This window comes from Sinocyclocheilus grahami, unplaced genomic scaffold, assembly GCF_001515645.1.
Source record: "Sinocyclocheilus grahami isolate Dianchi unplaced genomic scaffold, SAMN03320097.WGS_v1.1 scaffold687.1, whole genome shotgun sequence".
NCBI lineage: Eukaryota > Metazoa > Chordata > Actinopteri > Cypriniformes > Cyprinidae > Sinocyclocheilus > Sinocyclocheilus grahami.
In genome coordinates, this window is record NW_015505866.1 from 78,968 (window position 1) to 93,216 (window position 14,249).

Here is a 14,249-nt window from a genome sequence, read left to right on the forward strand (position 1 = left end):
GGATAGACGGATTATCACTGTCTGGAGTGAGTGGACCCCTGGGATGTGGGGATTGCCTTTTAATCGTTCAACTATAACCAAGTAACCCTATTCTGTCAAGTAGATTATTTGATGATTAAATAGGTAACTTGATCGAATTTTGGAAAGTTTATCACACAGTTGAATTAAAGTGGACAAACTGCCTGCCATCTTGCATACGCTGCTTGTAGCCTACTTTATGCAGCATTGATATAATATCAATTATATCATTGTGCCAAAAGAGCCCACATTTCTGTCATTGTTAAATTTGCATTACATTCTCATGACCCTTTCTTTCTTTTTTTAGTTTTTTAATTTCTTTATTATATTTGATGAATTATCCCCCCCCCCCCCAACCCCTCACACATCTCCTAAAATTGAAACCTTTTTTATAGTTTCACTGTGATTTTTAATTTTGGAAATTTACTAAAGCAAATAAAAACAGAAAAAAATGTCACAAAAGAATGAAAAGGTATATTGAGCAGGGAGAAAATAGATAATGAAGAAATTGGACTCAGGAAGGCAAAGCACTCCAAACTAATTTCCACCTTGTGCTTCAGGGCTTCCATCTCATTATTTCTTTATTACATAGGAAGAAGAGTGGGATATTTTCTAGATACTCTGCCTGTGAACTTGATTTATATTCACATGGAGTCATAGCAACAGGTCAGAAAGAACCATTGTTGTTAAAGAGAATTCGAGTATATACATACTGAATAAATGTAACTGATTCCTGCTTTGTGTTCATGAGTGGATCGGTGACTCTTTTCTGCTTGACTTGTTTATGTACACATGTTACTCTACATTTGCCATGTTCTTGAAAGAGGTATGTCTCATAACCTGATAATTTACTGCTATTAAACATGGGTTAGAGAGACAGAAAATCTCCCTGATAGAACAGAAGAAATAACAATAATAAAGTAGCCCATTTATCTGATGCTCTAACCTCATTTCCTGTTTTTCTGGCCTTGTCCCTTTCCTCTTAAATCTTCAGGCTCTCTGACAGATGGACGGAAGTTCGACTCTTCCCGTGACCGTGACAAGCCATTTAAGTTCAAGATTGGTAAACAGGAAGTGATCCGTGGCTGGGAGGAAGGTATTGCGCAGGTATGTGATGGTGTTTTGTGCACTTAGAATATCATGTGTAACACTTTTTGAGTTAAATTAAGGTTAAACAGTGTCTTAATGGAGCACTACCAAATCCAGACTGCCTAGGATTGATATTTCAAATGAAAAAAAATTCTAATAATTCATACTTATGTTTGTGTGACTTTAGATGAGTGTGGGCCAACGTGCAAAGCTGACCTGTTCACCTGATTATGCCTACGGTAATAAAGGCCATCCTGGGATTATTCCCCCAAATGCGACCCTCATCTTCGATGTGGAGCTTCTCAGTCTGGAGTGATTTAATGCTCTTCACTGCCTTTTGTTAATTTTTCATTATTTTATCAATGTTTCAAGTGTCAAAAGGTTTAGTCTTACCATTAGAAACCTGATTAAATCAATTTTCTCTTTCTGTCAGGCCATATTTTTAGTCATTCTTCTCAGAGCTATCTTTATTCAGCATCCCACCCTACAGTTTTAGGCACATGATGTAAAGATCTGTGCTTTATTTGATCAGAGTTCTCCAACATTTCATCTTTAGCTTTGGTCACATTTCATCAGAAATAATTCTTTAGCTCCTTTATTTTTAATCCAACATTTTTCCTGTCTAATTGATACGATAATCACCAAATCACCAAAAGCCGTGCAATGTCCTTAATCCTAAACTTGAACCCTTGAATGAACCCTTTAGACATCTCCTCTTGTGACTTTTTCTTACACTGTGATTGTTGTTGGCTTGAGACCAAGTACAAATTTGTTTAAGAATTGGCGACCTTATCCCTGAATAGTAATCTAAAAAAAGAAAACATATTTATCTTAAAGATGTTTTGTTTGGGATATAAAATTTTGCATATTTATCGCATTGTTACGTTTTAGATTGAATAAATTAATAAATTACATTTGATACTTTTTATCATTAAACATTATATTTTCAGTCAGAATTGTTGGGTTTGAACAGGTCTGCTGATTTTAATTAGTACAAAGAAGCAAATTCTTGAACAATCCTTGTGCTTCATTGTGTGTTTGACACCTGCCAGAATACCACTAGTTTTGTATATTTACAAAGTGACCATATCAACTGAAAAAGTGCCATCATATTACCTGAAATCAAACTTTGTGGTAGACCAGGCTGATTAATATAAAATGATGAAGTATGAAGTGATAGTACTGCCATTTCTGCCACTACTATTTCTGTCTGTTTGATGTGCAGCATTTTTTATATATAGTTTTTGTTTATCGTTTGCTCTATTTTATTAACATGCAACTATTTGGAAATGTTTTAAATTTGTTTATTTTGTTCTGTGTTTGATTAGGTTGTGTAGTTGAGTAGGTGGCACATTTGGCACTGTAGCAATGGATGCATGCCATTCTTAGTGCTTAAGGATTTTGTGATCACTGTTCATTGTCTCGTCAAATCTCAAAACAATCCATTAACTTGCTAATTGGTATCTATAATTGATGGGCACTTCTCTTGTTCTCACGGAGACTGGAAAATTAGTTTTCATTGATGGACAAAGATCTGAAAAACTAAATAAGGGGTTGTGGCTTCTTAGCACATTGTGACCTACATATTGTGACATACATATGACATACAGTACTTGCCATTCATATTTACATATTGATGCTAAATTATTTGCAGCCATTCATGGTTGTTAATGTTGACCATGCTGCCTAGACAATAGATGTGATTATACTGGATGCAGATACAGTACTTTTTTGTATTGACATGGAAATCATTTTTAATTTAAAAGAAATCTGCAGATGCTTAAATACTTGATGCTGGCAATTTCTGTGATTACAAGGCAAGCATCAAATATATGGCTTTAATATTTCTGTAATGCACTCTATATTTATGTATTATGTATAGGCAGACAATAAAATAATTCAAATGTGCTATAAAGTGCTTTTACATGTTTTGGAAAATGTTGTTTTTTTGTGTCATTTCAGCTTAGTACCTTCACTGTTTTATGGCTATAGTGTCCACTAATAATCCCCTATGTTCTTTTATTGGTACCCCTATACTAAATGAAAGCTGAAAAGCAGGAAACATTTACCTTAAAATTTTTATGGAAGCAGATTTACAATGAGATCCAACTCAATTAATTTACAGCTGATGTATGGTTCAGCAATTTATTCGTTATGGAAGCTATTGCATAACACATAAATCAGAATCAAACCAAAGCATGTATAGCTACGATACTTCAAATGATTGTAGTCAATTTATGTTGTTACTGAGCTAAATTTGATATATTGGTAGAACTGATAAATTGCTATTCCAGCACTGCCATCACTCTGGACTCTGGAGATATTGTTACCGTGGTAGTTTTTGGCAGGCAGAGTAACAGTGCTAAAGTTAATGAGTAATAAAAATATAAATAGATGTTTCAGCCCAGCCTCCTACATGAATGAGGTAGCAGGAAGTAAACTGTGTTACTTAACCAAAGAAATATACGCGTACTTTTTTCTCGATCACCTCCCCTTCTGTTCACTTCTGCACCAACCTAAAGAGGAAAAGGGTCCCGTTTAACTTACTGTGCTCGGCTTGTTTACATTTCTTCCCATCACATTGATCCAATTTCTTCAGAAGTCAGTCGTTTGAAAGCAAAAAGGTAAGACGCCACACTCTCTATATTAAATGTTGTTATTTTAATTATCGTCAGAGTGATTTTATTCCGTCAGGTATGTGGGACTCGCTGGCTAACCGAAGCTAACGTTAAACTTAACCAGGCTCCAGCTAACACACACACACACACACACACGAAGAACAAAGACGTACTTGTGTTTACTTCGCTGAGCTGAGCTCAGTTCAGTTATATTTATTGTATTTTTAAAGCATATTTTGTATCATATCACCCGGTCATTATTTTAAGGAGAACGAAATATAACTATTCGTGTAATTAGCATGATTGTGCGGTTGCTAACGGAGTTGCCGTGACTAGCTCGAGAGCTAAACACAACAAATACAGTCTGAATCAGTCAGACTGCTTTTATATTGCTAATATTGCTTAGTTTAAGGTGACACAGTAGATAAAACCTTAGTTTAGTTTTTAAAACCGTTGACAGGTGCATTCATTGCCTTCCAGTTATTGGGTAATTTAGAGCAGAAAATGAAATGTTCATGACTATAGATTACATATATAACTTACATTGTTCCGCAGTGAATCACGACGATGTCGATGATATATTTAGATATTTGCTACATAACGGAAAGATTCAGACATTTTGTTTCAGGCGCTTTCGCATTTGACGCATTAAATGTTATTAATCCCACGATGTTTGTCTGCTGTGAAACCTGGTCCTGTTTGTTTCTTGAGAAACAAGTTTTACTTTCGATTATACCTGTATGTTCAGTCAATAAATAATGCAAGGGACTGAATTATCGATGACTGAATAGCGGAAAACATACGAACAAACAAAGGAATAAATGAGTGATGCTGTACATGTTGTTATAACCTAGTTTTGTCATTGGGTTTTTGGTTGAAGGGACTTTCCCACATGATTACATCAGTCAGCTGGAATAATCGCATTATTTCATCGTTGGCATTTATGTCACTAGGAGAGATTGAGAAAGGACTTGTAGTCTTAATAAAATGTGTCATATTTAGTTTATGACAGCAGTGTTATATTTTCCCAAAAGCTATGGATGGGATATTGCCACATGGATCCTTTGCTAGACTCAGTCAGTAGAGTTACAGGCTTGTTGCCATGGTAGAGTCGTTTATTATGCTCAGCACTCTTTCAGTCTGCTTGAAATTAGCTTTGCCTTTGCTCACCATTCCAGAGGCCCCTCACCCACTCATCCGGACAGTTATTCACTGGCTTTGTCCCTAACTTGAGTTTGCACTAAAGATTTTTTTTCTGCAATTTCAATGAAAGTAGTTCACCTTTAGTCAAAGATGTCTTTTAAACCAGATTCAGGCAGTTTGAAATCATTCTGCTGCTTCTGCATGATCTTGCATTAGTTTTGTGTGACAGTTGAGTTTCCACAATGTTTCATGTGATTTATTCAGGTTTACTCTAAGGTTTAGATAAAGATAGGGTTGTTATAGTTTACAATTGAGTTTTTATTCCTTTTTATTTTTATTTGTTTTCAGTTTAGTTTATGTATCTAAAACTAAAATGAGTTGTGGCCACTTTATTATGTATTAATAAATTTTAGAATGTAGTATAGTTTCTGGTTTCTTCATTATGTTATATTTATGTTTATATTATTTAATTTTTAAAAAATTGTGTTTCAGTTTTTGTTAAAGTCTGCATGAAATGAAAATTTCTAAATGTTTGTTATTGATCTTATGGTGAATTATTGATTCATCAATGTATGTTTCATTTATTTATTTATTTAGTTTTGCCTGTATATATTTAACCCTCTGGCATGGTTCATTTGGGGGTCACACTTGTGCTGTTTGTGGTCAAAAGTGACCGAACACCTGAAATGTAACTTTTTTATTTTCAATCTAGGCTATGTTTTTGTTCAATAATATTTTTTCTTATTTATTTTGTATTTTGAGAGAATTTCATGCTGCTAATTAATATTTATGCTATAATTATGATAATTGTTTCCCCCATTGAAAATAATACAATTAGTTTTTTTTAATATTTTTATATTACGTTTCAGTTATGGCAGTATTTTATGAAGGTAAAATAGTAGCAAACCTCGAGAGCTTGTTGATTTGAATTTGAGGACTTTTCATATTAATATTCGTATTTGAAAGTTGAAATTTATACTCACAGCTCTGATGTGAAAAGCGGAATCTTTTGATTTGCACTAGGGGTGCTCCGATCAGGATTTTTGAGGCCGATCACAGAAAGCAGTATCTGCCTATACCAGGGTTCCTCAAATCTTGCCCTGGAGGGCCAATGCGCTGCAGAGTTTAGCTCCAACCCTGATCAAACTCACCTACCTGTGATTTTCTAATGATCTTGAAGGCATTGATTAGCATACTCAGGTGTGTTTGATTAGGGTTAGAGCTAAACTCTGCAGGAAAGAATCTGAATTTCATTTTTGAAAATGGGAGGAATTCCCCTCTTAGTTGACTCTTGTGAGAGGAGAAGCAGCTTTCACACAGGAGTCCGCTACTGATCCGTGGCTGTTTACCACAAACACAACATTTATCCATTATTTTGATTTCAAATCCAAACATTGACACTGAAAATGCTTTTTCAGCATTGCAATTCTTTTTTTTTTTTACACAGTACAGTAACACAATCTTTCACAGACATGTTTAAACACAATAAATATAAGCAACACGTTATTCAATGCTTTTTACTTTTGCATTTACTTCTAGATTTATATATTAAGTTGCTCAGGCAATTGGCAAAACATTTAAACTACTTTTCTTACGTTATCACAAAAATACCATTGACAGAAATAGACAGCTCTACTGCCTTTTCTTTTGCATTGAAATCTTTATTACAAGCAATCCTGCGGTTCATAAAGAACTTTGTTTTCCTACCTCCACGAGTGCCATCTATTATTGCCTTGTTTATGTAAAAGTGCTCTTTTCCTTTAAACCTAGCCAAAAAGCCATATGTGTTGACTGTGAAACACAGTAGACTTTAATAATATGCAATTATGGTGTAATTACTACATTTTCGTGAACGCTTTAATCCGTTAACATGAGCGTGGAAAAAATACGCACCACGTATGCACTGCAAACGGAGTAATGTGAACCTGGCATTATGTGTGCGCTGCGAGTGTGCATGAGCGCACGGTCTCCAGGAGAGCGCGAGAGCGATGCATGGTTAAACACTGGCACAAATAAAAAAGAAATGCAATTTATAAACTTTAGTGACGATGTGACACTGCCTCGACTGTGCAAGTGACAATTCCTGTGTCAACTGTGCAGCGTGCAGCTCGCTTATAGACAGATGCGATGTGTGGTGATTTGAAGCCATTTGCATATTTTGAGAGAGAAAGAGAGAGAGCGCACGCGCAATGGTTCACTCACGCTGTTTGTGAAATTACATCTCACACAAGGTTTTCAAATTACTTTATAAGTTATTTAATGAAGAATTATGAAGGTGAGTACCTCACCTAAAGCATTGTAATTATTTCACCCGCGCCGGACTGAGACGGTGTCGCTGCATGTCGTGCCAAACCTCTCACAGCAGCGTCATCAGTTTGAGATCGTTTTTTTAAGATCTGCCTTTTTAGAGACCGTCGATCAATCATCCCAACGTGATTATCGGCCGAGAAGTGATCGGTAGCCAATCAATTGGAGCACCCCTAATTTGCACATCTGCATGTACAAGTGCACAAGTGAGTTTTGCTACAGGAATATCGTGAAAGGAGTAGCAAAAGTCAAAGCGCTAGGATTTGAAGTTGTACTGCCAGATCTGAGAGGTTGTAAGTGCTGACTTGTGGTTGTATAGTGAAACTGAAGTAAAGTGCAAAAGTAAATATGTCGTGCACATTTGTGTCTGTTATTTTGTTTATGTGAATGCCATTTTACACATTTGTAACTGCAACTTTGAATTTAAAACACGGATGTTTTGATTGTTGTCTGTGTGTGCAAATCAAAACATTTAGCTTTTCACATCAGAGCTGTGAGTGTAAATTTCAACTTTCAAATACGAATATTAATATGACGAGTTCTCAAATTCAAATCAACTCTCGAGTTTTGTTACTATTTTACCTTCATAGTATTTCATGTTAAAATAGAGACACTAAAGGAAAACTTGAAATCGCATCATATGACCCCTTTAAAATCAAATTTTTGAAGGCAGATCTAGTGGGAGTAACAAAAAAGAAAAACATCTGCAATTTCATTGTTAGCCACTAGATTCCTATATAGCTTTATAAAAAAGGCTTATAAATTCTCTAGTTGTTTTTAGAAATAAATACTTATTTTTATTAAGTTGTGGATTTGGAGATATATTTAGACATTCTCAAAGACAACTTTTTTTAAAGGTGTAGATTGTTTTGTTTGAAATGTCAGTTTTTGCTTTAATTTTACAGTCAAACCTGAACACAGAAAGACATTTTGTTACACATAACATCAAAATTCAACAAAAATGTAACAAAAATTAACAGGAATGCTTTATCAGAGGTTATTCAATCTGATTTCAACCTCTTATTTGAGTCTTCTGGTTAAATTTTGTCATATCGTTTCAGCCACACCAGTTCATTTGTGTGTGTGTGTGTGTATAATAGTGTTGTGTGTGTCTGTTTTGTACTCTTGAAGTTTTAGAGTGTAACTCCTTCCTTCGTGTCTGTGTTTTTACTGCATTGTGGCTAAATTATTGATTATATTTCACACATTTGCAAAAACATGCTTTGTGTTACAGTCACACTAGTTCATATATGTGTGTCTGTGTGCACGTTTTTTCTGCATCGTGAATGATTTGTAGATTGTACACACAAAAAAAAAAATCTGTATTTTTGTATCTTTGTGTATTTCCCATTAATTTCCAATGGATGTAATTTTTGACCGTGAACAACACAAGTGTGACCTTTTTTTTACGACCATTTTAGCTTTTCAGTTACATTACATGACATTTTTTTTGTGGTCACATAATGACTGCCATAAAAGTCATCGAGTTTTGTACCATTCCAATGAAGTAGCTATTTTTTTAAATTTCAAAGCATTTTTTTCTGTCTAAAATGATCTAACATCACCAGAGGGTTAATTAAAATATCATAACTCGATCTTCCAGTGACAAATGTCGGACTCCTCAGTCATTTCGTCCACATAAAATCTGACTGCAAGCAGATTTTTCTCTAACCACTCAACAACCCAGCCCTACATTTTGTTCTATGTTGATCATTTGTTTCGCTGGGATGTACATCATAATATGGAAGAAAAAATCTGTCACTACTTCTTAGTGATTTTAATGAAAATAACACTGATAACAGGTGTTGACCTCAGATTACTTACAGCCTCAATGATGAGATTCCTAGTCATCCTGTATTCCTGCTTGATTTATGACACACTTTGTGCCCAGTCGATTCACTTCATTTCATGATAATAGCTGAACTAGATACAATAGAGGAACACATGTCTGCGAGAAGATTACTCACTGTCTCCATTAGTCCACTGTTTGGAGACATCTCTACTTTATTGGAGTGCTCTCGACAGGAAATAATGGCCCTTTAGTGTCACAGAGACATTTTTGTGCGATGAGAGACAGTGTTTGTGTGGAAGGAGCCTGTCAGATATATTTAGCGCCTGTTTTTGACATCATGTTGTTTGTGGTTGAAACATCAGCAAATGTTTCAGTGCATGTGTTTGCTTTACATATCAGGGTCTGGGCGTGACGTCAAGAGGCAGTGTTGGTTTGCATGAGCTGTTCTGTGTGCACTGGTGTGGGAGTTTATTCATGAGGATGTGGGCGAGAGTTTTCTTTTTTTTCCTTATGTTGTGGTCATGTTTGTGCGATTTGTGAACGTGTAGGAGCACGTTGTGTGCTTTAGCTTGAGTCTTGAATCTGTTGTTGCAAAAAAAGCTGCTCCAGAGTCTCTTTAATCTGGTTATAAACCTGTGTTACATGCATTAGAGACTTGAATAAGTCTCCAGACTGTTTGTTTAGTTTCAGTCACTGGCTGTGCTCCAATCAGGCTGATTCTCACTAAGTAGTTCCTGTTTCTCATTTCAGTTTAATTCCTTTTCAGTGATCTCTCCATTGTCTCTTCAGGGAAGTGAGGCAATCTGCCATTTTCTCTCGTTTCTCAACATTTATCCATACGTTTGTTTTCCTGTAACTTGATGTTTCTTGCTAGAAATGAGTATTTTGAAGACTTCTCTTCTTTATGTCTCACAGTATGATCCCCTGTAGGGCAGTGGATATGTTTACAGTCTTGTCTTTTGTATTTGTGATGCCGTCATGTTTTGTTACACTCATGTTTAAGGTTTCATGATGCGTTTATGTTTAGATGCTCTAAGCTCTTCTCGTTGAGCAGGGTTCTGTCATTTTCTAAATCTGCTGTTGGTTTCTGCTAGTGCTGGGCGGTATGACCAAAAATTTATATCACGGTATTTTTCAAAATTATACCGGTTTCATGGTACATGACGGTATTTTTTTTCATGCATGACCGGGTGTTAACCATATTTTCTACTGACTGAGAGAGGAAATACTGCAGTATATTGACTTAGAATGCCCTATTTTACTGTTATGATGAGTGAATATTGTCAAAAAATACCACACTAAATAGTGACTAAACACGACCCCATTTATTACATGTTAACCAGGAGTCACTCTCAATTATAATCGTGGCATCGTCTGATAAAATCAACATGCATCTACACGGTTGTTTTGGCTATATTACTTTTTTGTCTCATGCAGCGCACTGCCTGCGTCTGAGTAACAAACTAAAAAAAACAACAAACAAAAAAGTGCATGTGATATTAACAGACGAACTACGCTCATATTTATAATTCCAAACAATCAGTAAGCTACGGGTGCAAGGAAATGCTGTTTTGTATTCATTTATTGACGAGTCGGCTGCGGTGCGGCGACTGCGGCCAACTGAATGCGCTGCTTCTCTGCCGCTCACTGCACAGAACAGACGCAGAGAGAGGTGACACTTCTCCGGGAAAGTCAGACCTCGCGTTTGCTAAGGTTTATCCAAAAAAGTCGCTAGGTTTGTCAGTATGAATATTCTATAGAAAAAAGCCGTTAAAAGGGTCTGAAAGTTGCTAAATCTAGTGCTACAGTCACGCTCGTGTGTGTGAGATGCGGGAGCTGATGGCAGGGGGTGGTGGATATTTGTGGCGGTCAATGTGGATATTGTGGATGAGTTCTTCTGTCATCACGTTCTATTAGTTCTACAGCTTCAGTTTCGGAACTTTCAGCTTTCACACATACAGCTGTTCCCTCACCACAGTGCAACAGTGAAAAGGGACCCCTTTCAAACAGTGTCACGTTCCGAACGTTGTTTAAGCGACATACACCGGTATTGTGGTATTTAAAAAATTTATATCATAACAAAAATAAACACCGGTATTCGGTATGAACCGGTATACCACCCAGCACTAGTTTCTGCAGTCGTGACGTTTACAGTAACCCAGTGATCTACAAGCAGTGGCTTATTGGCTAAAATGCACAAAACGTCATGTGATCACAGTCAGATGACTGTGACTAATGTCAGCATCAATCATTCACGTGCTTGATCTCTTGTTGGCCTTTCCTCTAGTAACCTATACATCGCTCCCTCATATTCTCCATTCCTGGTCTACTTTTCTGTCTTTAAGCGCTTTAATTCTTTGTACTTCTCTGGCTTACTGTGTCTCTCTCTCTCTCCCTTTCCCTTCCCCTTTCCAGTAATGGATGTGTTCCCAGTAAAGCACTTAACTTCGCATTGCTCTTCCACTGTAAGATAAAGAGCACAGTCAGGCAGTGTTTAATGTTTTATTTTGTTGGGATTTGAAATAGTGCTTTGGCTCTGTAGTAATGATTTCTGGTAGGAGGTTCTTAGTTAAATTAAGTTGGTTTTCATGTCCTACCCTGAGCACTGTGTTGTTAATCATGAAGTTTAGTCCCCATTATCTGCTTTTCATTGTATAATGGCAACTGTGTTTCTTAACATTACATGTAAGGCAATGTTGTAAATGTCCTGAGTATTCAGCTTATGAAGAATACTGTAGATCTGTGTATATATGGTAGTGATGTATTGTTGGATGTTTGTTGTTGTAATTATGTTGAATACTCAGTTCCTACTGTCCTCAATTCAAAATCGCATGGATTGAAGTATGTCTACATATCTTTCGTGATAATAGCTTGAATCTGCCTACACTGGAAGTGTCAAAACTGCATGTCAGAATGTTCACTAACTTCTTTAGAATGCATGTCATCTTCAGAATGTGCTAGACTTTTGCTACAGTGGGGAAAATATTTATTTGATCCCCTGCTGATTTTATAAGTTTGCCCACTTACAAAGAAATGAAGGGTCTGTATTTTTTATGGTAGGTTTATTTTAACAGATAGAGACAGAATATCAACCAAAAAATCCAGAAAAACACATTATATAAAGGTTAGAAATGTATTTGCATTTCAGGGAGTGAAATAAGTATTTGATCCCCTACCAACCAGCAAGAATTCTGGCTCCCACAGATTGGTTATGTGTCCATGTGGAACACAGATTAGTGAATAAAGTAAGAAAAGAATAAAAATAAATAAATACAATTTAGCGACTATGCCCGCACCTCTCCTGTCCCAGCTCACACACAAACACGACGGAGCGAGAGTATATTTAAAGGAAGAAGCTTTTAATTCACAAAGTAACATGTAACAGGAAGCGTGAATCTTCAGGAGGGGTTATGGCCAAAATAACAAACAAAAGAGAAGCTAACTAAGACATAATTAAACATTAATTTACCTAACAAAACAAAACCCAAACAAAACGCATTAATCTCCTCTTACTCCCTAGCTGTCCAAAAACAGGAGAAAACAAGGGATCATAAAGTAAATGGCAACCTCCTCCCTATGGATTCCAAAACAAACATAAAATACATTAAAGCAAACACAAGACCAAAGAACTCTCACTCAAACGGCAGCAACTCAACAGCTACCGCAAAGACAACAAATGCGATGAATGTCTGGGGCAGGAGATGGCGGGCAGAACGGCAGTGACCAACACAGCAGAGCTCTACGACGCACACACAGCGAGCTCACAACGCCGAACCAAATCGGCCCACATGTCGAACGCCCCCCTTCAATGCCATCCTCCTCAGCTTTTAAGCGCGCTCCATCCTCCACATAACCACCTGCAGCTGCGTCCAATTAACACTGCTCAGAGGGAAAGGGAAAGAGAGAGAGAGAGAAGGGAAACTGCACAATACACAAACACATCACCACAGCAAAAATAAATAATAATAATAAATAAACAATTATGTCCAGAGGACGTAACAGGTGTATAAGACACCTGTCCACACAATCTGTATCTTCCATTCCAACCTCTCCCACCACCATGGGCAAGACCAGAGAGCTGTCAAAGGATGTCAGAGACAAGATTGTAGATCTGCACAAGGCTTGAATTGGCTACAACACCATCAGCAAGAAGCTTGGTGTGAAGGAGACAACTGTTGGGGAGATTTTTCGGAAATGGAAGAAATACAAAACAACCATCAATCGGCCTCGATCTGGAGCTCCGTGCAAGATCTTGCCTCATGGGGTAAGGATGATCATGAGAAAGATGAGGGATCAGCCCCGAACTACACAGGAGGAGCTTGCTAATGATCTTAATGCAGTTGGGACCACAGTCACCAAGCAAAACATTGGTAACACACTACGCCGCAATGGACTTAAATCCTGCAGTCCCCCTGCTCAAGAAGGCACATGTACAGGCATGTACAGGCCTTATGGATTTAGAGAGGATCTGTAAAGAAGAGTGGATCAAAATGCCTCCTGAGATGTGTGCAAACCTGGTGACCAACTACAAAAAATGTCTTACCTCTGTGCTTGCCAACAAGGGTTTCTGCACCAAGAACTTAGGCCCAATCCCAATTCTACCCCTTAGCCCTTCCCCTTTCCCGTTTCGCGCGTTCACGTGAAGGGGTAGGAGTGTCTCAATTCTCTTTTGGTTGGAGGGGAAGGGCCAGACAGCCCTTCAAACGAAGATTTTTCGGGACCACACTTCAAACGAAGGGGTATGAATTATCTCAGCGTAAACCGGCTTCAGCGGCAACATGGCTGCCCGAGCGAACAAAAAGACACAGAAATATAAGCATTTTTGGCATTTATAAAGATTTTAACGAAAAGTAATCATTTGTTTTACGTTACGTTCAATCGTGAGTTCATATTTACGGTCATGTTACTCAAAGAAATGTTTGCAAAAAATCGCTAATATTTGCTAACTAACATCACATCATTATAGACTGCACGATAGTGCCACAACATATTTTCATGTCTGATCGGGGCGATAACCACCATAGACATTGAGGGGGGCTAGTCCCCCCAATAATTAGAAATCGCTAAACCCTTTTCTCAAATATTGCCAATTCGAGAGAGAGAGAAAGAGAGAGAGATGAAAGTTTTTTTTTTTTTGTCTTTTTAGAGTGAGTTTACTTAAAAAAACAGCGATTTTATCCTCTCGTTGCTAGAAAATATAATGTAGCGATTCAGTATTTAAACTGTTATTAATAAAAGTCATGAGGCAGCGTTGACAAGTTTCTTTTCTCCTGGATGTGTGA

General features: G+C 37.1%; 1 protein-coding gene across 2 annotated transcripts in view; it reads left to right on the forward strand.

The window, feature by feature from the left end:
* fkbp1ab (FKBP prolyl isomerase 1Ab) overlaps positions 1 to 3,010 on the forward strand; it is a 5,414-nt gene extending 2,404 nt beyond the window's left edge. For both annotated transcript variants that reach the window (XM_016243317.1, XM_016243316.1), the window contains exons 3-4: positions 1,013 to 1,125; positions 1,295 to 3,010. In XM_016243317.1, the coding sequence (XP_016098803.1) occupies positions 1,013 to 1,125; positions 1,295 to 1,423 (242 nt within the window). In that variant the 3' untranslated portion in view covers positions 1,424 to 3,010. The remainder of the gene's footprint in view (positions 1 to 1,012; positions 1,126 to 1,294) is intronic.
* The last annotated feature ends 11,239 nt before the right edge of the window (positions 3,011 to 14,249 follow it).